Genomic DNA, 22,017 nt, shown 5'->3' on the forward strand with positions numbered 1-22,017 from the left:
TTTACTCATACATTACATTGGGCCTGACCTGTCTCATCCTAACTGGCTCTTTTTTGTTTCAAGCTGTTTGTGAAAGGATCTGAGCTGTTTGAAAGGAGCAAATTACGACCCACTTGCCCCTTTCATGTCCCAAATTAAGTAATAATAAAGTACATTTATGAAATTGAGGTTTTTTTAGGGTCCTGAACTTGGTGCTTACTAAATCTATTTGTGTATTGCCCTTATCCGAGGAGCTTTTTTTTAAGATACGTATTTTGGGGCCTCATCATCCTCCTCCAGGAGATTTTTTGCTCAGTGAGTCTGGAATAGAGATGAGGAATCTATTTTGACAAGTTTCTCAGATGATACTTCTTGCAGCCAACCCAGCCCTGCCTAGCTACATGACCTTGAGCAAGTTACATAAACTGTTTCTTGGTTTCATTCTAAAATGTGGATAAGTATCTCCCTAGACTTGCTGTGAGGATTAAATGAGTGGATACGTGCTTAGTGCTCAATAAATGTCAGTTGTTAGTGTTTCAGTATTGGGATCCACTGGTAGTTCCTTTAAAATGAGGGAAAGCTCAGAGATTTAAAAAAACAAAACACCACCACCTTATCCCTATTTGGGCTACACAAGCCCATACTGCTCTGTACAGACTTCAAGGTGTGTGGTTAGAATATGCCTCCATCCTTGCTTTACCTCCACCCTCTGGCTGAGAATCATTATATGTGAAATACTCCTTTTTGTATTTTAGTTGCCCTATTCATGATTAGGAAAGTTAAGAAAATTCATAATATCCCATAACTGTAAGAAACTTTGTCAAAGCCTTGCCCTTAACTTAGGACTTTATCTTAATGATCTCACTCTTAGAGAATGAGATTCCTTATATCCCTACTGATAACTGTTCTTGTTCTTTCCCATCTCATCCTTCCAACTACCAGCTCTCTCTGTGTCCAGCTAGGGAAGTTTTCCATTTCTTCTAAACCCTAAATAGATATCCTGTCTGTCTTATTCACTGCCTTTTTTTTTTTCAGTGCCTAGTAAGGTGTTTGGTACATAGTAAGTGTTCAATAAATATTTGACTGCATTAGTCCCTTTTAGAATTGGTTGTTTCGTTGCTGAGTTAGGGTGTTGGGATTACATTTGATGGTTCTTTTATGATGGACCTTCTCTTCTCCATTACACAAGTAGCCTGCCCAGCCAGAGAAACCAAAGACACTCCTCAGCTGTTTTGGATAGTCAGTGTTTGCCGATAGACCCTTATGGCTAGATGCTTTCCTGAATTTTTGTCCTATGACATTTTTGAAAGGGAAAACAATAATTTATCCCACAAGGAATTTTAAATGAAACTTTATACATTTCAGCATCTATAATTTTCCTTACTAAATAGAAAACAAAGGGGACTTTGGCAAGCCAATCAGAGACTTTTTTCTTCCTGAATTTGATTCATGGTTTCCTTCCAAAGGGTAAGAAATTTGAGATTTTGCCAGACGGCTTGCCTTCAGCCCGGAAGCTCATATACTACACGGGGTGCCCCATGCGCTCCAGACACCTCCTGCAACTTCTGAGCAACAGCCACCGCCTCTACATGAATCTGCAGCCTGTCCTGCGCCATATCCGGAAGCTGGAGGAAAACGAAGGTATCGCAGGGTCTAGGGTGTGGAAGCAAATTGTACCTTTGCACCCATGCCTCTTACTCTGGGTGGGGGTCTTGAGCTCCTACAGAATTGGATTTTGGGACTGGGACTTTCCAGATTGAGAGCAGCATTTCTATTTACATCTCATTATGTTCCAGAAGGCAAAGGGTTAGGCTCCAGCTCCACCTACCGTAGCACCTATTCAAAATATCTTGAGGTGACCCCATTTAGCTGTCTCAGTCTTTAAGGTTTTCCCATGCCTGACTTGAAAATCCTTGCAAAAAGCCACCCCATTAAGGCACAGGGCAAGGGTTTATCTGCAACTCAGATTTTATCTGCTTTTAGAGCTTTGTATATACACTGACACACCTTGGTGCTATTATCCACAAGTGGTCTGGAATTCCTTCCAATGTGATTATTTCTTAGGGTTAGAGTCATAATAAAGGTGGGTCACAGATGTGTCTCCAGCCTCTGATTAACAGCTGGGAGGCCCCCCAAGTCTGGTCTTGCAAAAATGTCAAAGGAGAAGGAAGTCAGCTAGTCTTATGGGGGCTTTGCTGAGATGCAGGTGAAATAGACCAGTCTTTGGGGCCCCAGAGTACTGGACCTGGAAAGGGGAGTAAGTCAGGGTGGGAAAGAAGGCAGTGTTAGGGTCTGTAACATGAGGCTTCAACTAACAACATTAATCTAATAGCCTTTTATCTTGAGTTGTGGCACCCTGGATTTCCTCCATTTCATACACCCCAACCCTAATCCCCAAAACTGCTACATTACGTGGTTTTTTTTTTTTTTTTTTTCATGCTTTGGGATTTTGTTTATGCTTTCAAAGGTTTGTTTTGCAAAAATTTGTTTTTCAAATTCATGTTGTAGTAATAACTAGCAGCAATATGATTAGATTGGATTTGGGGTATTTGTATGAACACCAGGGTGAAGATTCATATCTTAAGTTTATGTCTGAGATAAGTTTTGACACCTCAGACCTCATTTTTCTTTTAGAAACAAGGCAAATACCCATCCCTTCGTAAACAAACAAAAGACCTTGTAGAAGTTTATGCTTCTGATTGATTTCTCTCAAAAATTCTCTCTCAACCCAAATGAGATCCGGTTTGGCAATTCTCTTGTAATTTAGTAGCGATTAGAACATGAATCATTCCTCACTGTCTGCCATAAACTGCATGTGTCTTCGGAGAGAATTGATATAACTGTCAGGTGTATTGGCTTCCGCTGATGCTAGACTGCCAGTTCTTCCCCACGATGACTCATCAGTGCAACAAATATATCTCTCCTATGCTGACATGAATATTAAAAGGAATTCAGATGGGGACAGGAGGAGGGTGAAGAAGCAGGAGAACCTGTGAGGACAGGCGTCTTAATTAGGTGCAGAGCTCATAATTTGCCAAGTCAGCTTCAGTCCTAAATGTCTAACATGGTACCTTGAGAAATTCATTTGTTCTGTCAGCTTTCTGCCTGGAGCATTTTAGTACATTTTTGTTCAGATGACCGTAAGAGATCCCTTTAGAGCCTAAAAGAATTAATGACCCTCCTCTATAGGTTCTAAGGTAAAAATTACAAAGCATTTTGAGTTCTCAGAGAGGCAGGGCTTTGTTCATTGCCAAACATAGTACCAGGTATATTCGGAGGCTTAAGTGAGTATAGGTGTCTTAATTTGTTTCGCGATGCTGTAACAAAAGACCACAGACTAGGTAAAGTTCTAAAGAACAGAAGTTTATTTCCTCACAGTTCTAGAGGCTGGGAAGTCCAGGATTGAGGGGCCAGCATCTACCAAGGGACTTCTTGTTACTTCATCCCATGGTAGAAGGTAGAAGGGCAAAGAGAGGGTGAGAGAGAGTAAAAGGGGGCCAAACTCCCTCTCATAATGAACCCACTACTGCAATAATGGCATTAATCCATTCACGAAGGCAGAACCCTTGTGACCTAATCATCTCTTTAAGCTCCCACGTCTTACTGTTACAGTCTGTGCTTTTCTTAATTTAATTTTATTTAGAATCACCTTGTCTGAAACACTACTTTAGCATTTTAGTAGAAAGTGATCACAAGAATTTTTCTATAGGGTTTGAAAGAGAAGAAAAACATGCCTTGTGTCATTAGAAAACATTTTCAAGCCTAACTTTGTTCAACAGCTGGAGCTTATTCTTAGGATAAGTGGTCACATTTACGGCATTATTTTCTGAAATAGTGTCTGAAAAACCTCATTGTGTCTGGGCTTTTACAACAGAGGGAGTAGAAAGAGCACAGGCATATTGATGATCTGCAGTGTTGATCCTAGTGATTATTAAGGGGATGAGAGGTTGCGTTTTACATTTCTTACAATAAATTTCAGAATTATTTAAATTTATCTCAGTTTGTAACTGAGTGGTGTGAAGCTTCTTAAATATCTGGAGAGGGTCTGATACAGCACTAGGAACAGAAGCCGGCCATGTGGAACACCCAGACCATGCTAACATGTTCACAGGAATAGGTAGAAAACAGGCTGGCACATACTTGTCTTCTCGTGAGCATACTCTAGTGAGTATAGAGGAACTATAATGACCTCTGAACCTATCAGAAAGTTGGGAGTAAAAAGGCTGTGTGTAAAGATGCAGAAAAGCTTTTAAATGATTAGACCCACAATTCCTAATTATGTTAGAGCAATGGCACTCCCAACAATTTGTAGACTTTTACTTTTTTCTCTTCATTCACTACTCATCCAAGGGCCACATGGCTGTTATTGTGAAACCACAGTGAATAGAAACTATGGTAATTTTTGCAAACTGCTTTAGCTCTCCACCTTCATCTCATGCCTGCTGATTCAGAAGATAGGGATTATTAGAACCTAGTCTGCTCTCTGAATGATGAGTTGTACATGGATGCGTTTTTGTTTTGATGATGTGTACATAGAGCTCTGGTGTCTGGTTTCATCCTACTTCCCGTGTGGCAACACATACTCACCTTTGAGTTTCAGCCAGTTCCTTAGAAAGATGTGAATGGGCTGGAACCTAGAAATGTACACATAGCCTTCTCCAAGCATTTGTGCATTTTGCATCCTAGAAGGGGCATCTTTTCCTTCTCCTGCTGCTCATTTTCTCTGTAGGGAACCTGCGTTGATTATATTTCCGAGCTGGATTCAGACATCAAGCGTGCAAGTATTTTCACTTAACCAAGAAACAAGACAATTAGAATCCATTAACAGGCCCCTGAGAACCCAATTAGTCTACTAGTTAGCGGTTTCTAAAATTAAATCAACTAAACATTCTCCAAATGCACTCTCTATTTTCAATATTGTTTTATTGTATTATTTCTCAACAGTATTAAAAAGCTAAGGAATCTAAACTTCTTCCTTGTTTTACATTTCTGACCTGAGAGACAAAAATAATATTTTTGCATCAGTTGAGTGGTAACCGGCAGCTGGGTTGTAACTTTGCGCCTTAGTGGAATGGTTAGTTTAGTATGTAATAAAAGGGACTTTGCAGTGTTGTGTTTTTGACTGAATTAAAGAGCAGCACTGACATGTTAAACTAAAGAACAGCTTTACCAATCAGAGTTGGAAATCATCAAACCAGTAATGATTACTGGTATTTTCTAAATAGAAGGTAAAGCCTCACTAATTCAGCCTAAGTGGAGAAAATCAATCTTATATTAATGAAAATCCAAATTTTAGAATCTTCACAGGAAATTCTCAGAAGAATAGTTTTATTTTAAATTGTATTCAGCAGATAGAGCTAAGCTAACAATGGAACAAACTGAACAAATGAACAAATAAAATGAATGGCAATTAGCATGATTATATTAAGTAGTCTTCTAGAGCAATGCTTCTGAAATTATCTGCATTAAAGGACCAGATTTTTAAAATATTCAATATGCTGTGGATACTTTTACAAAATACAAAATCACATTGGTGGCTGTCATGGCAATGTCACATAGCTCTAAAAGTTTCTAAATGTTCATTATCACTCACTGAACTTATTTCACTATGGACCAGTAAATTTGCAGACAAGAAGTGGTCTGTGACTGCACTTTAAATACCACTCTTATATGGCTTGGAGCTTTAAAAAAAAACTGGGTAGTTTAAATATCCCCCTCAAATCTGTTGTACTGGTTTTTATTCATTTTTCAGTCTTCTGAAGTCAAGTTCCTATCTAAATTATCACTACTTTCCAATCACTAGATCCTGAATTAGAAGTTATCCTTGTTCTTGGCCTGATGAGTCACTTAAGCTCATCAGCTGTTCCTTCTGTCTTGGTTGATGTCATGATGAACTGTGTTCCCCACCACACAGAGAAGAAGCAGTACCGGGAATCTTACATCAGTGACAACCTGGACCTCGACATGGACCAGCTAGAAAAGCGGTCGCGGGCCAGCGGGAGCAGCGCAGGCAGCATGAAGCACAAGCGCCTGTCTCGTCATTCCACCGCCAGCCACAGCAGTTCCCACACCTCGGGCATTGAGGCAGACACCAAGCCCCGGGACACGGGGCCAGAAGACAGCTACTCCAGCAGTGCCATCCACCGCAAGCTGAAAACCTGCAGCTCCATGACCAGCCACGGCAGCTCCCACACCTCAGGGGTGGAGAGCGGCGGCAAAGACCGACTAGAAGAGGACTCGCAGGACGATGGTAACAGTACTGTCCCCTCACTGGCTCTCTTTTTAGTCTCTCCCAGTTTTTTCAAGTATTGCCTCTATAGCACTGGTGTCTGGAGAGAACTTTACATCATAGTAATAGAGCAGAAGAGGTGCCTTGTTGTCTTCCCCAATGACTTGGTTGAGTTGCTTGTGTTTGGCTGTGAACAAGCATCCCTCTAGTTTTGATCCTTTGTGGCCACGAGATTAGATGGTTGTGAACTCAAAGTCTTAGCTGTTTCTATGAAGTAGATTGGAGATAAGTCCTGCAGCCCTTGTGTCTGTATTTCTAATTCCCAGAGTAAATAAAACAGTGGTTAGGACAACACAGTGGAGTGCAGTGACAGTAACAAAAACATCTTGAACTTCTCGACCCCTCCCCACAAAATAAAGATTGGAGTCCATGCCATTGAGTTACTTAGTAACATTTTTCTTAAGCGCCTCCCATGTATCCAGAACTATAGAGAAGATAAATATAGCACCTGGCTGATAGGAACTTACTCAGTGTTAAGGAGATAAGATGAATCCTATGGCTTATCTCAGCCAAAGTTAATATTTATGTTCCTCTTTTGTATTATTTTTCTGTCTCAAATAAGTGCTATAGCACTCAGGCTTGAGGGAAAAGACAGACTCTGTTAAAGTGCAGACCATCTGTTTGGTTTCTGTAGAATTTGTGTGGATCTCAAGTCACTCAGTGCCCTTGAGAGTAGGCAACCATGGGACATGGGGGGCTTTGTGAACTTCTCATCTGCCTGTGTCAATGAGCCTTGCTTTGGCATCGGGCAAACAGCCCATCAGTTTCGGTTTGTCCTTTGTCATTGCAGCAAGGTAGTATAGTTTTTCTTCTTAAAAAATACAGAATAATTGGCAAATTATAGTATTGGAAAACATGTAGATAATGCAGCGATCCTATAAGAAAGAACAAGTAGCAGCTGTTGAGAATTGTCCCTGGAGTTTCCTATTGGAGTCTCATTAGCAAATTTATTTTCAAATATGAATAATTACCTAGTCACCCGCAAAATATGGTTGTATGTTATGGTGGCCGTTCCCCTTTTTGTCATTAACTGTCTTTTCCTTCTTCTGTGTCAGAAATAGAGATGTTGGTTGATGACCCCCGGGACCTGGAGCAGATGAATGAAGAGTCTCTGGAAGTCAGCCCAGACATGTGCATCTACATCACGGAGGACATGCTCATGTCGCGGAAGCTGAACGGACACTCTGGTGAGCTCTTACAGAAGTTCTTCTTCCTTGGTAGCAGGTTATCCAGGACTGAAAAACATCTGCCTCAGAAAATAGAAGGGGTGGGCTGGGTGCTGTAGATCAGAGACTGGGCGGCACTAAGAGTCTCTCCAGGTCAGTATCATAAGCTGCAGAATCCTGTGCCTTCTGTGGAAAAAAGGGAAGAGGAGAAACACCCAGGATTGGGAATTAGCATTTTCTTCTCCACACTTTGGACAAAAGGTAGTTGTACAATAGGGTTCTCTCTATGTTAGGCTATGTTGAGAATCATATAATGTATCTGGAAGGCCTGTAGACCCCTTCAATCTGGCCTCCTTTTTACAGATCAGCTATCCTGTAGTTCAAAGACGGCAAATTCTACATGGCTAGAAACAGAAGTAGGCCTCCAGATTTGTTTTGTTTTTTTTTTGTTTTGTTTTGTTTTTCCCACTGTGTTACACCCGTAGAGGAGTCTGGGAGGAAAAGTGTCAAAATGGGTTGACCTAAAAAGATCTCTTAAATTCCATATTTGTATAAATTCTTCTAGAAAACATGCATTCACTATAATCCTATTATAGTTATATAATGTACAATGTATATTTCTGTCACATGTAAGATAACTATCTTTAAAAAATGGCAGCAGTATGGGTTTGCTTATAGACATCAGTCACATCTAACTGCTGTTGTCACACATCATGAATCAGTGTGTTTTTTAGAGAAATATGCCTCAGCAACCAACACTATTGATGGTTCCTTCCAACTTTGATTAAATGAAGTTCCCAACTGGGGTGGCCTGTCCCTGCTCTGGCAAATCCACAGCCCCTGATGCTCACTGAGCCACTTCCTCCAGGTGCCAGGCACTGGAAATCAGAGAGGGACCAGACCGATACACACTCACCACCATCCTGGCACTTACTTCTCAAGAGCAAGAGGCATCTTTTGTTTCAGAATTCCATTTGCTAACCCAGCAGAACCCTGGCCTCCAGATCTTCTGCCAGGAGCATTCTCTGCCTGTGGCTGCAGAGAATCACTCTCTGACCAACACTGACTCCTCAGGCTGGTTGCTCTAAACATGCTTAGAGTTCAGATACCAAACATTGCCCCTTTTTGCCCATTTGCCTTACATTTTAATTTAAATTAAATATAACATTCACAGTTATATGCACATTTTAGGTCCATAGATAGCTTTATGTATATATGTTTGTGGAAAGGAAATGGTCTTAAAAACTGTGTGCCACAGTGCCTCTGGGAAGGGGAATATTAGGGAAGCTGACCTACATTTTGCATTTATGTATTTCTGCATTTAATTTTCATCACTGTAAATTTTAAATAGAAATAAAATTTAAGTAAAAAGGATGACTGTTTAAGAAGCTTTATATATGAAAATGTTTATTGAACTGTTATTTTAAAAAAATTAAAGAATGAGTGGTAAGGCCAGGCACAGTGGCGCATACCTATAATCCCAGCACTTTGGGATGCCGAGGCGGGTGGATCACCTGAAGTCAGGAGTTGGAGACCAGCCTGGCCAACATGATGAAACCCCATCTCTACTAAAAATACCCAAAAAATTAGCTGGGCATGGTGGCACGGGCCTGTAATCCCAACTACGTGGGAGACTGGGGCAAGAGAATCACTTGAACCCGGGAAGTGGAGGTTGCAGTGAGCTGAGATCGCGCCCCTGCACTCCATCCTGGGTGACAGAGTGAGACTCTGTCAAAAAAAAAAAAAGGAACAAGTGGTTAAATTATCACACATTCATACAATGGTATATAACCATTAAATTTGAGATTTTTAAACGATATTTAATAACGTAAAATAGTTAAGGTAAACAGTAAAAATTATATAAAATCTGCTTTAAAAATAAGAATGTTTATCTGTGTATTTAAAAAACATATAAAACTATTAATAACCTTTTCTTTGGATGTTAGGGTTATAGAGATAGATGATTTTATTTCTTACATCATCCTAGTTTCCCAAATTCTCTACAGTTTGAGCATTTAAATGTTGCTTATAAAACATTCAGCTAAGTGCTTGCCTTGGCAGCACATATACTAAAGTTGCAGTGATACAGAGAAGATTAGCATGGCCACTGTGTAAGGATGACATGCAAATTTGTGAAGCGTTCCATATCTTTCAAAAAAAATAAATAAGTGAATAACCACCCTCAGCCTAAGACTTAGTAGTGGTGAAGTATACCTCTCTGTCTTTCAGTCTTATGGAGTTTGATAGGAGTTGGTTCAGTGTTTTGAGCACCAGCTTGTTGCTGACTTTCCCAATGGTGGGTCTGGGTTTGGAGAAGACCCTTTACAGGCATGATAGCTGAGGGCACATTTACCAGGAAATCCCAAAGGAACCATGCCAATTGCCAACCAGTGGACACAGACCCAAGTCCACGTGTCTCTATGATGATTTGTTTTAATGCTCTTTAGAAGATATTGTTCTAGATCCTCTACTAAAGCAGTTTGTACTAACCCCTAAAACATGAGTATCACCTAAGTTTTTTTTCTTTTTTTTTTAAGAGGAGTTTCACTCTTATTGCCCAGGCTGGATGGAGTGCAATGGCACAATCTCAGCTCACTGCAACCTCCGCCTCCAGGTTCAAGTGATTTTCCTGTTTTAGCCTCCAGAGTAGCTGTGATTACAGGCATGTGCCAGCACACCTGGCTAATTTTATATTCTTAGTAGAGATGACCATGTTGGTCAGGCTGGTCTCAAACGCCTGACCTCAGGTGATCCACCTGCCTCGGCCTCCCAAAGTGCTGGGATTATAGACGTGACCCACCAGACCCAGTCATCACCTGAGTTTTTAAAGTGTCTACTCGTAGGCTGGCATGGTGGCTCATGCCTGTAATCCTAGCAGTTTGGGAGGCCAAGGCGGGCAGATCATGAGGTCAAGAGATCGAGACCATCCTAGCCAACATGGTGAAACCCTGTCTCTACTAAAAGTACAAAAATTAGCAGGGCGTGGCAGTATGTACCTGTAGTCCCAGCTACTTGGGAAGCTGAGGCAGGAGAATTGCTTGAACCCGGGAGGTGGAGGTTGCAGTGAGCCGAGATTACGCCATTGCCCTCCAGCCTGGTGACAGAGCAAGACTCCGTCTTGTAAATAAATAAATAAAGTGTCTACTTGTAAACCAGGAATGTCTTCATGTTTCAATTGAACTAATTATTGAATACTTAATGTATTTATGGCATATGCTAGACACTGAGTCATTATGAAATGTTTCTAAAGTTAAGGGATAGAACACAAAAAGTCATTCTGTAGACTACTAGCAATACTTGAATAAGAATCACATTACTTAAGGTTTTTTTTTTTTTTTGGAAGATGGGGATGTATTTTTTTTTTTAAGTAGCCATTGGCCTTATGGTTCTAGGGCTTGACCTGTAGTACATTTACTTCATCTATTGGCAAGAAAAATTTCAGCCATGTTCACGTACACCTCTAGTTCTTACTGGTAATTTTACCTTCTGAGACATGTTTTTTCTAAATGCTCCACTCACATGCCAGTCACATAGGGAAGTGTCAGCCCTGGATTTCTGCTTCTGAAATTTTAGTGGGTTTCCACCACGTGCTGAGGTGATTAGGTTAGAGGCTCTGTTCTCAAAGACCAGTACTGAATTTTCACTGTGGCCTCCTGGTTTGTCTCCTGCCAGTGGGATCTGCTGCAGGAGGTATGTGCCAAGTGTCTCATCAGCCAAAAAGAGCTGCCGTGAACTAAGTGTATCCGTGTATAGTCCCTGTACCTTACCCTTTTATGTGTTCACTGTGTAATCATCATTAAAACTAGCGGGCAGGTTTTGTTATTGGCCCCATTTTATACAAGAAGGAGACTGAGACACTGAGAGGCTAAGTAACCGGCCAGGATACATGGCTAATTAGTTGTCTAGGCCAAGATCCAGCCAGATCTGTCTGACTTCAGAGGCCAGAGCCCCCACAGTTCATCACTATACATCCAGGCCAAACCAAATCTAGAGGCGTGTGTTCAGCAAGGGTAAAGTTTAATGCTGCTGCTGTATAGAAAGGGGAGGAGAGGAAGCTTTATGAGATGCAGTAAAAAGGCTGCTTTACACCTATAGTCTTTGCTTTTTATCTCTAACTTCATAAATAGCTTAATTAAAAGTTTGTTTTAGAAAATTCAGACTCTAAACGTCTTCCTACACTCTAACCCTACTCATTAACCTCTATTTACTGTCAGATGAGAGAGAGTGTGTGCTGTCCTGGTTGTCTGGCATCAGAGTCACAATGAGACTTTCTGGTAATGGTTAATATTGGATTTTTCATTCCTGATAGCAATACGTCAGAATATATGGCAAGAGGTGTGAATAATTTGAAGTATTTGTTGTTTATATCTCTGTGTTTTATTTCAGGGTTGATTGTGAAAGAAGTTGGTTCTTCCACCTCGAGCTCTTCAGAAACAGTTGTTAAGCTTCGTGGCCAGAGTACTGATTCTCTTCCACAGGTATTAAAGGAATTGAAAAACATAAATTAGGAAAATAAATTATAGAAAATTTTAAGTATTAACTTACATTTATACAAATGAGAAAAAAATTAAAAACCCTAAGGAAGTGATTCTTTCTAGATACGTACATTCTAGCTTTATTCTGAATTTATTTCCATCTTATTTGCTAGTTCTGCTTATCTTTGAGTTGACTGATTTTTTACTTAGATAAATTATACATTTTGCTTCACACTTTATATGGTTGGGTAGCCTCTGATCTTCAGACCTCAAGTCAACCACGTGTGCACATGCATGTGTCTTTGTGTGTGTTGCTTGTTCTCAACCTGGGAGAATATTTTCGTCAGTGTGTTCTGGCAGAAATGTTTCCACACTCTGGTTATTCCATTCAGATTGAATTTTCAAAGTATGCTATGCCTAGAGCATTTGACAACCTGTGATCACTGGTTAAACTATTAAATGTCCAACAATATAGATAAAATACTATGAAACTCATGGTTTCGGCATTTGGATGTAATGTGTGACTGATGGCTCTACTTCCAGAGCATGTCTTCCCTCCTCCTGCCTTTCTCTCTCTTTTTTTCCCTTCTGTGTATGTTTCTCTTTTTCCATTTGCATTGTGGCTCTCCTTGTCCCCTACTTTTCTCCTCTTTCTTCCCTTTTTTTTCTCTTATGCCTTTTCTTTCTTTTACTTCCATTGAAGTAACCATAATGTGAAAATTATGTTTATGAAATATTTTTCTGAAAACTCCACAATGAATAATCTACTCTTAGATGTTTCTGGGGCACAGCTGATAGTCAGATTCCACACCTACATCATGAGGAAAACATTGTGTGCCTTCCTTGAGGGTTTGTGGGAATGACCAGATGATTCTATGTGTGAAATCCTGTTGGAGCCTTTAAAGACTACATCAACACAAGGCATCACTCAGATGTGACACTTCCTAGTAAAACGTGCTTCTGGAACTTTTGCCTTTAGCAAAAATTGCATCTTATTCTAACGGGGTTGTCCTTTACGGTGGTAAGCAGCAAAATTTAAAGATGTAATGGGTTGTTTCCTTAAATAACCCATTAAATATCTTCCATTCATGTAATTATCAGAACCATTTTTAACCCATTTCTATTTTCCATCAATACCACCTCTTGGGATAATAAAAGTCTGCCCCCTACTGTGTACAGCATTTGACAGAATCCCACGCCCTTGTCTTGGGGAACTGAGTCCTGGTGCCTGCCTCCCAGCCTCTTCAACACCAAGAACACTCTATATTCAACCCAGCACAAAGAACACTTCATATTCAACGCAAGAATTCTGGCTTTTTAAAAAGCAAAACTATGTTTCTTGATAATAATTGGTTTATTTTCCCATTTCTTATTAAAATAATAACAGACCTTGGTCTAAAAGTATTGCCACATTGAATTGCCATATCCTAGTGAAAAAAAACAAAAACAAAAGAAACCATATCTTTACCTGTATGGCCTTATTTCAAGATAATTGCTTGACTTCTGAAATGCTAAGGATAGTTGGATTCCTGTTGCATTTGCATCTCTGTGCTTTGGATTATTTATCCGTAAAATGAGAAGAATGATAGTGCCTGCTTCCTAGGACTGTTAGGAAGATTAAATGAGTTAATGGCATGCCGAGTGTTTAGGTCAGGGCCTGGCACATCGTAATTGCTTAGCAAATGTTAGCTGCTATTTCTGGTGGAGGTGGTGTTGATGGTGTATTTCCCCTTTGGGCCCAGAAACCACAGATTGGAAACCACTTTCTAACATATAAGGTTCTGTAGCATCTCTCTTTACAAGGCAAATAGTCAAACCTTTCACTTTAGTCTATAAAGTCATTTCAGCCTTCCCTTATCTTGCAGACTATATGTCGGAAACCAAAGACCTCCACCGATCGACACAGCTTGAGCCTTGATGACATCAGACTTTACCAGAAAGACTTCCTGCGCATTGCAGGTCTGTGTCAGGACACTGCTCAGAGTTACACCTTTGGATGTGGCCATGAACTGGACGAGGAAGGCCTCTATTGCAACAGTTACTTGGCTCAGCAGTGTATCAACATCCAAGATGCTTTTCCAGTAAAAAGAACCAGCAAATACTTTTCTCTGGATCTCACTCATGATGAAGTTCCAGAGTTTGTTGTATAAAGTCCATCTGTGTGCAGCTGTACAGGCAGCTTACTGTTTGCTAGAGGATGCGAAAATCATGGGTTCTTTACGTATTACTTGTGCCATATCTTCTTCACCCTAAGCATAGCTCTTTCTTTATAATATTTGCGATGATGGAAACAAAAGCCTTGAAACAATTGCACTTTAAGTATTACACAGAAGTAGAAGAACTACAGAAAATGTACAGCAAGAGAAGTGCCCAGAAGCCCATTGCTCCTTTGGAAGGAAGTGCGTTTTACTGATTACAATGCCTTCAGAATATTGGAGTGTGGTGTGTTTGCTCATCTGATGCTTTTTAGTTCAGCTACATGTAAATCATATTTTTTATCACGTGAAAGATGTTAGATTTATTTGTTTGCTTGTAAATTTTTTACCACTCCCTCATAAAATGCTCGTGGTTTGGGAGAGGAAAGAGGGAAGATTCTTCTTTTAACAGAGAGGCGGTTGCTCTGTATAGCCATTGCTTCCTCCCTGAGGCTGTCCCAAAGTGAACACTGATGGAGTGGTCAAAATCATGAGGTTGTAGCAAGCCAAAGATATGTACATGACAGAAGCACCTGTGCAGAGTCAAGACATGAATTAAGCAATAACCAGAAAACCAGAAGTGCATATGCTGTGATGCCTGTGACTCCTTCACCCCGCTCAGTGCCGTGTCCTCTTCTGTGATCTTCGAGAAATCTCCAGGATTCAGTTGAGTTCCTCATCCAAGTAACAGATGAATTATGTTCATGTCGTAATGCATTTTGTGGAGTTTACAAAACCTGTGTCTGTTAAAACTATGGAAAATGTCTTAGAAAACATTGGTGCTTGGTGATGCTTTGTTTAATTATCAAGAAAAAATCATGGCAATGCTAGTTTCTGCTTAACCAAAATATTCTATGTATATATTATATATATATAAATACATGGGATTGTGTATGTTTATATGTGTTTAAAGCTTACTATGTCTTCATTTTGGCTTCCATGACTATCTTTTATACGTGGAATTACTTAAGATTGAGAATATGTCGCTGAATGAATGATACCTGCAGACAATCAGTTGATATACATAGAGTTAAGAATGACTGTTTCCTCATGTGCCTTTGGCCATGATTCTCAACACTGACTGTATAATAGAATGTGGTGTAGAGAGCTTTTAAAAAATAATGACCGAGTCTCCCGCCAATCTGATTACATCATTCTCTTGTGGTGGGACCCAGGTAGAATTGCCTTTTTTTTTAAAGTTCTCCAGATGGAGCTAATATGCAACAGAGTTGAAAACCACTGATCCCAGGGGTGTCTTTTATTAATTTTGAAGTAAAGGTGTACAGAAGATGTAGTGTATGAGAAAGGGCCATTTTTAAGACAGTTACCTGCTGTGCTGCTGTAACAATACATAGTGAAACCAAGTCAGGGGAGTGAATTTATCAATCTTTTGATGTACAGTAAAAACGTTGCTCATACTTCAGGAGAGAACTTCATAGCACAATGTCTTTCTATAAGATATTTTTAATGATTTAGTATTTTACAACATTTGTTTACCATGTTTTGATATACAATTTTTTTCTATCTCCCAGGTTTTATTAAAAAAACTATATATTATTTTCTAAAGAAACAATCATATTTTTATACAAAGTTATGTTTTCAGGTAACAAAGAAGTAGATTTAGGGTACAGCGGAACATAAGCAGTGTTACCGGTGGCTGGGAGTCAGTATTACACAACAAATGGAGAGTGGGAGCATGCCCGCCTGTGCTGCCCTCCCCTCCCGTGCTGCCCTCCCCTCCCGTGCTGGGTCTCGGATGTGTATGCAAAATTGCCTGATCATATTAGATTCACCTGACGCTTTAAAAGGAAAAAATGTTGTATCGAGTTCTGTGGTCACAAAACTATTTTGCTTTTATCAAATGCTTTAATAGAACCAAAGTTGCAGATATTGAAATGTATGGCAGTATCTCAGTCTGCATAAAAGGATTAAAGTATGAAAGGCTCATTTAATGACTATTTTACTTAGAAGTCATTAAGTAATCCACCATTTCTTATGGATGATGTTTAAGCCTAATGAGGTTTGTACTCTAAGGAGCCCAGATCATAATGCAGTGCATTTCCTTAGCCCTTAGAGTTTCTTGCAAACCTTAAAAAAAAAAAAAAAAAGACATATTTAAGAACGAAAGATAAAAGGAAAAACATATTTAATTACTATAAACAGGTACTGCTTTATGCTTTATTTTCTCTCTACTTCAACCAAAATCAGATCTCTAAGGTTTTGCTGGCATTGTTGGTGGTTTTGCACATGCTCTTTCTAATTGGATTTATAAATAGTCCTGTGGGTTTTCAAAAATGAAACATGCTAAGAACACTTTTGCTTTTTGATCCACTATTTGCAGCAGAATTATATATATGTATATGAACCATCCACTTTGAATAATCCGTATTTTGTATTTGGAAATTGTTTTTAAAAATAAAAAGGAAAAGAAAAATATAAAGCTGTTATTTATTCTGCATTTCTGACATATCTGTTGCTAGTCAGTATACCCATTTGGTATATATTGCCTCTGCAAACCTACATTTGTATTTGTAACCGTGAGCTTTATATCTACATAAACTGTAAATAATCCTTTCTGTGAAAGGATCATCATATCAAGATGATACCAAAAGTATGTAAAAAAAAAAAACCTGCATTATTTTGTAATTATTTCTTATAGTTGTTTCATGGTAAGATTAGTACTCAATAAAGTTACTTTTTTGCCTTTAAATTGCCTTTTTGATTATTAGAGCTCTCAATTAATCGAGAAGCATTAAGGAGTGACAGTGTGTTCTTCATGTTCTTTGCTGTAATGAGCACAGTAAAGGACAACAAGGTTCCATGTGAGAGAATTCCAAGCAAAACAGTCTTGGTGGTGATGATGGTAATAGCTGATGCTGAGTACTACCATGTGCCAGACCCAGTTGCACGTGTATTCAGATTGCATGTGTTAAGTCATTTAATCCTCATATCCCATAAGGCAGTTACTGTTATTATTCTTAGTTACAGGTGAATGAATCAAGCTTCCAGGAGGTTGTGGTAGTCAGTAACTATTCAGTCCAAATTATACAGCTGAAAAAAACTCTCCTTTAAAAAGAAATATTTTAATTAAAATAACTACTTTAACTTACACCCTGGAAACCGTCATCATTGGACTGTTGGTTTAATTATAAAATAAACAAATGGTTGCATTTAAAAGCATGTATTCACAAGACTGAACATGAGGGCAGCATGGCATTAAGAAAAGAGCCCAGAGCTGAGAGTCAGTCAACGGAATTCTGAAAAGCTCCAGATCTTTTTCCGAAGGGAAATCCATTGCCTTCTCTTTGCTCCACTTTTCTTGGCCATAAAATGGAGATGATAATTCAGGGGACTGTTTGGAGAATTAAATAAGTTAATGGTTTGGTACACCCCTGATGACTAGGTGGGAAAAAGGAGGGCTGTCAGATCTAACATTTAACTTTTGTGAAATAGAGCCATTTGGATTCATACAGTCTAAAACAAATGTTTTCCAGTTGAGTGTTACTCGTGAATTTTGCAGAGTATCTGGTAAATGCTGAGTTGAGTCCAGGAAAGAAAATACTTGGTACCTGCTATGTGTCTAATATTCTAATCCTCAAAACCCTTCAAGGAGTTGTCACCCTCATTTCACAGCTGAGGAAACAGTTAAACTTGCCCAAGATTCTACAGCTAGTGACTGTAAAGCAGAGTTTTAAACCCAAACTTTTCTCCAAAAGCCTTGCCTTTTTTTTTTTTTTAAACTATATACACCTTGTTACCTACTGCCCTTAAAGATCAGAACCTAATAGGGAAGACAGACTCAAATTTTGATAGTGTGATAAATGAAATTTATTTGCTAACTCGGTAATTTTTTTTTTTTTTTTTTTTTTTTAGCATCTACTATGTGCCAGACATTTACAAAGCATATATAAGCATTGCTTTGGCTGAGAGGCAGTAAAGACCTGAGAGGTGGGAAATGGGAAGCAGGAAGATCAGAGGTTTTACTGGAAAGACGACTTGCGACTTGTGACCTGCGTGGGGACTTCTGGCAGGATGGAGTAAGGCACAAACTATCCAAGGAAAAGCTTAGAGGGTGAAGATAACAGTGGTCAGTCAGGTACCTGCAAGAACCTCAAGAGGTTTTTTGGCTTGAGTAATCATGCTCCAATCTAGCTGTGAAAGCCTTGGACGCCCAAATGAGGACACTGAGTTTTTTCTGGACAGCAGGGAGCCACTGAAGGGAGCTGTAAAAGGAAGAGACGTGTGTTTGGGGCTTGAGAGAAATAATGGAAGCAATGCTAACAGAAGGTTGGGAGGCAGTTGAAAGGTGATGAGGGTCTGAACTGAGGGTTTGGTAGCAGAGAGAAAAGGAAAAGAATCAGAAGCAGAACCAAAGGACTGTGTTAAAAACAAAAGGTTGTCATCTCCTAATGCTACCAGAGAAATAGGCAATCTTCCCTTACTTGGCAAAGTCCTTGGGAAGCCTAGAGTGAAGTACTGCTTTATAATATGAATTAAAGTCCACTCTTGATAAATTTGTTGAACGTTAAAAATTGGCACAATGGCCACAGTTAGAGTCTACAGCAGTGGTTCTCAACCCTGGCTGCACATTAGAATGACCTAGAAAGCCTGGGTTCCAGCCCCAAGTTTCTGATATATTTGGTCTTTGGGTGGTTCTGTAAGTGATGCTAATGTGTATCAGGGTTGCAACCCATAGGTCTATAACATGAGCCTGAGCCATATAGATCAGCCAGGCTATCTACCCTGAACTAGCATGATCTACAGTTAGGATGGGTTAGGTCTCCAGAGTGTCCAGGTATATGGCATTTTGTCAGAATGACATTGTTTTCTTTTGCCAATAAAGCTGTCAGAGAGTGGAGCAATGTTTGAGTGGGCCAGTCAACTCACCCTTTCAGAAAGTCTGAATACACCCACATTCTAGAGATCAGAGTGTTACATGTGACTGTTTGGCTAAGTATGAGGGTGGGGATAATGTGAGTGCAGTAAAATATTTCAAAATCCCCTCCCTATCATTCTTGTATTTGCCTTGTCATTTCTCTAGTGCTTTATACAAGTTGATCCCCACACAGAGGTATAATGAAAATAAGTAAGCTAAATTCCACCCAGCCCTTTGATTCTTAAGACATGTATTTTGAGTTAATGGAGAAGCCTGACCTCTGAAAAGTCCTGCTTAGATGCTTTGAGACATTGTAGGTGATAAAGTTATATTTTCTCAAGAGATTAATTGAAGGTCTATGAACATGGCACAGCTATAATTAACCAACTCGTTACTTAGGATGGGTGTTTACCCATCTAGTGTCAACTGTAGTCAGCTGAGGGCTCCTCAATTTATTACTGTCATTACTGTGAGATGGATTTCATAAGAACATATAGTTCCCAACTTAGGAAGGAAGATTCAGTTCCAACTTTGCTTCCAAATTGGTTGTTTGACATTTAGAACACATATCCCCAGCCTCCCTAATTAGCCCATAAATGCCTATTTAGCCCAGAGACATTATTAGAGATGATTTTTTTCTGTGTATTAGTAACCATCTGTTAAAGAGGCAGGCCCACAACATAAACAAGGTAGGTGGAGTGACACCACAACCAGATAGAGATGCTAGCACCCCCTGTAGATCAACAGTTCACTCTTCAGGTTTTACTTCTCGTAGTACATTCATGCCCTACTGTGGATAACAGTAGAAGAAAGCTTCAGGCAAGCCATGCAACTCTAAGCCAGCTTTCCCTTGGGGTTCCATGAGGGATGCACCCACTGTTTTCTCATCCACACCCTCTAGTCCAGAGCTCCTCAAACTGCTCTGCCATTATAAAGCAGTAAGCTAGAACAGGCCCTTTTCTCCTGACCTGAAGACGTAGGAGGAAGAGGATAGGTCTAGGAGTCACTCTAAGGAGCAGAAGCCCCAGGGTCTTCTTTAGACTCTATTCCTGAATTGCTAGAGTAAGAATAACATGCTTTGAGAGAGAAGGTAAGGAGCCTGTATTGGGGCCTTTAAATACAACATCAATAGGAATGTGTAAGACCATAAAGTCCATGGAGGATTTCAAAGAAGACTGAAATAAATCGAAAAACCCTATTCCTAAAAGGAAGAATTATATGTATGAAGTTTTCCCATCAATTCCAATGAAAATCTCAAATGAAACATTTCAGTCATAATGGAAGGATGGGGACTGCTTTTACCCTCCCATGTTAAATAACTAAAAAGAGAAAAAATATAAATGAAAAAATGTTTTTTAGACCTTTGACAATAGGTACAGCAGTTGAGTAGTCCCCAGAGAAGGAAACTAAAAAAGGTGAACAGGATCAATGCCTCCATCTCACAGTAAAGTGATTCAAAATAGCTAGTGTTTGTAAGAGTGTGAAGAAATAGGTAACTTCATAATTTTTTATCGTAGTGTAAATTAATACTGCATTTTGTAGAACAGTTTGATAGTTTCTACCAAAATTTTGAATAAAATTACTTTGCAACTCAGCAATTTGATTTCTAAATATTTATCCTATAGAAATAAACAAAAAATTTAGCAGTATTGATTTGAAAAGAGAAACATGTTATATGATCTACGTGTCAAATAAATATTGGCACAATCTTATTGTGGAGTTAAAAATAAATGGTTAATATGTACAGACATTAAAATATCTTCAGCATTCGTTATGTTCAAAAAGACAAAATACAGTTCACTAGTGTAGTATAAAAAAACATAAGATACATAATTTTATGTGTATGTTTAAATGTAAGTGCCTGAAAAATGACCTTGAAAGACATCTGGCAAACTAAACTATTGGCAAATCTGAAGAAGAGAGTATTAAAGAAAAGAGAAGAGTCCAGGCACGGTGGCTCACATCTGTAATCCCAGTACTTTGGGAGGCTGAGGTGGGCGGATCACCTGAGGTGGGGAGTTTGAGACCAGCCTAACCAACATGGAGAAAGCCCATCTCTATACTAAAAATATAAAATTATCCAGGTGTGGTGGCATATGTCTATAATCCCAGCTACTCTGGAGGCTGAGGCAGGAGAAGCATTTGAACCTGGTGGAGGTTACAGTGAACCCAGATCACCCCATTGCACTCCATCCTTGGAAACAAGACTGAAACTCCATCTTAAAAAAAAAAAAAAGAAAAAGAAAAGAGAGGAAAGGGTGCTTGCTTCGGCAGCACATATACTAAAATTGGAACAATACAGAGATTAGCATGGCCCCTGCACAAGAATGACACGCAAATTCATGAAGCATTTCATATTTTTTCTGACCTTTGACAAACTGGACAAAAACAAGCAATGGGGAAAGGTTTCCTGCTTAATAAATTGTATGGGAAAACTGGCTGGCCATGTGCAGAAAGTTGAAACTGGACCCCTTCCTTACACGTTATACAAAAATTAACTCCAGATGGATTAAAGATTGAAACATAAGACATAATACCATAAAAACAAACCCTAGAAGAAAACCTAGGCAATACCATTCAGGACATAGGCAAGGACTTCATGACGAAAACACCAAAAGCAATGACAACAAAATAGCCAAAATAGACAAATGGGATCTAATTAAACTAAAGAGCTTCTGCACAGCAAAATAAACAATTACAGTAAACCGACAACCAACAGAATGGGAAAAAATATTTGCAACCTACCCATCTGACAAAGGGCTAATATAATTTCTTGTATATTTGTAGATTAATATATGAACTAAATTAATAACTAAAACATATACAAGAAAAAAAAACCCCATCAAAAAGTGGGTAAAAAATATGAACAGACACTTTTCAAAAGAAGACATTTATGTGGCCAACAAATATATGAAAAAATGCTCATCCTCCCTGGTCATTAGAGAAATGCAAATCAAAACCACATTGAGATATCATCTCACGCCAGTTAGAATGGTGATCATTAAAAAACTCTGGAGACAACAGATGCTGGAGAGGA

The 22,017-nt window shown here is 39.3% G+C and overlaps 1 protein-coding gene and 2 non-coding genes across 7 annotated transcripts in view; all 3 read left to right on the top strand.

Annotated features, from left to right (window-relative positions):
• Window positions 1–16,814, top strand: part of FRMD6 (FERM domain containing 6) — an 82,316-nt gene extending 65,502 nt beyond the window's left edge. For all 5 annotated transcript variants that reach the window (XM_012451059.2, XM_012451058.2, XM_012451062.2 and 2 more), the window contains exons 10-14: window positions 1,446–1,620; window positions 5,894–6,229; window positions 7,324–7,455; window positions 11,821–11,912; window positions 13,775–16,814. In XM_012451059.2, the coding sequence (XP_012306482.2) occupies window positions 1,446–1,620; window positions 5,894–6,229; window positions 7,324–7,455; window positions 11,821–11,912; window positions 13,775–14,059 (1,020 nt within the window). In that variant the 3' untranslated portion in view covers window positions 14,060–16,814. The remainder of the gene's footprint in view (window positions 1–1,445; window positions 1,621–5,893; window positions 6,230–7,323; window positions 7,456–11,820; window positions 11,913–13,774) is intronic.
• LOC135270530 (U6 spliceosomal RNA) lies at window positions 9,480–9,586 on the top strand. Its single transcript, XR_010338691.1, has one exon. It is a non-coding gene; the product is annotated as a U6 spliceosomal RNA (small nuclear RNA).
• A 4,424-nt stretch (window positions 16,815–21,238) lies between the features above and the next one.
• On the top strand, window positions 21,239–21,342 carry LOC135270526 (U6 spliceosomal RNA). Its single transcript, XR_010338687.1, has one exon. It is a non-coding gene; the product is annotated as a U6 spliceosomal RNA (small nuclear RNA).
• Window positions 21,343–22,017: the final 675 nt, after the last annotated feature.

This window comes from Aotus nancymaae, unplaced genomic scaffold, assembly GCF_030222135.1.
Source record: "Aotus nancymaae isolate 86718 unplaced genomic scaffold, 86718_ANA_hifiasm-v0.15.2.pri h1tg000062l, whole genome shotgun sequence".
In the NCBI taxonomy this organism is placed as follows: domain Eukaryota; kingdom Metazoa; phylum Chordata; class Mammalia; order Primates; family Aotidae; genus Aotus; species Aotus nancymaae.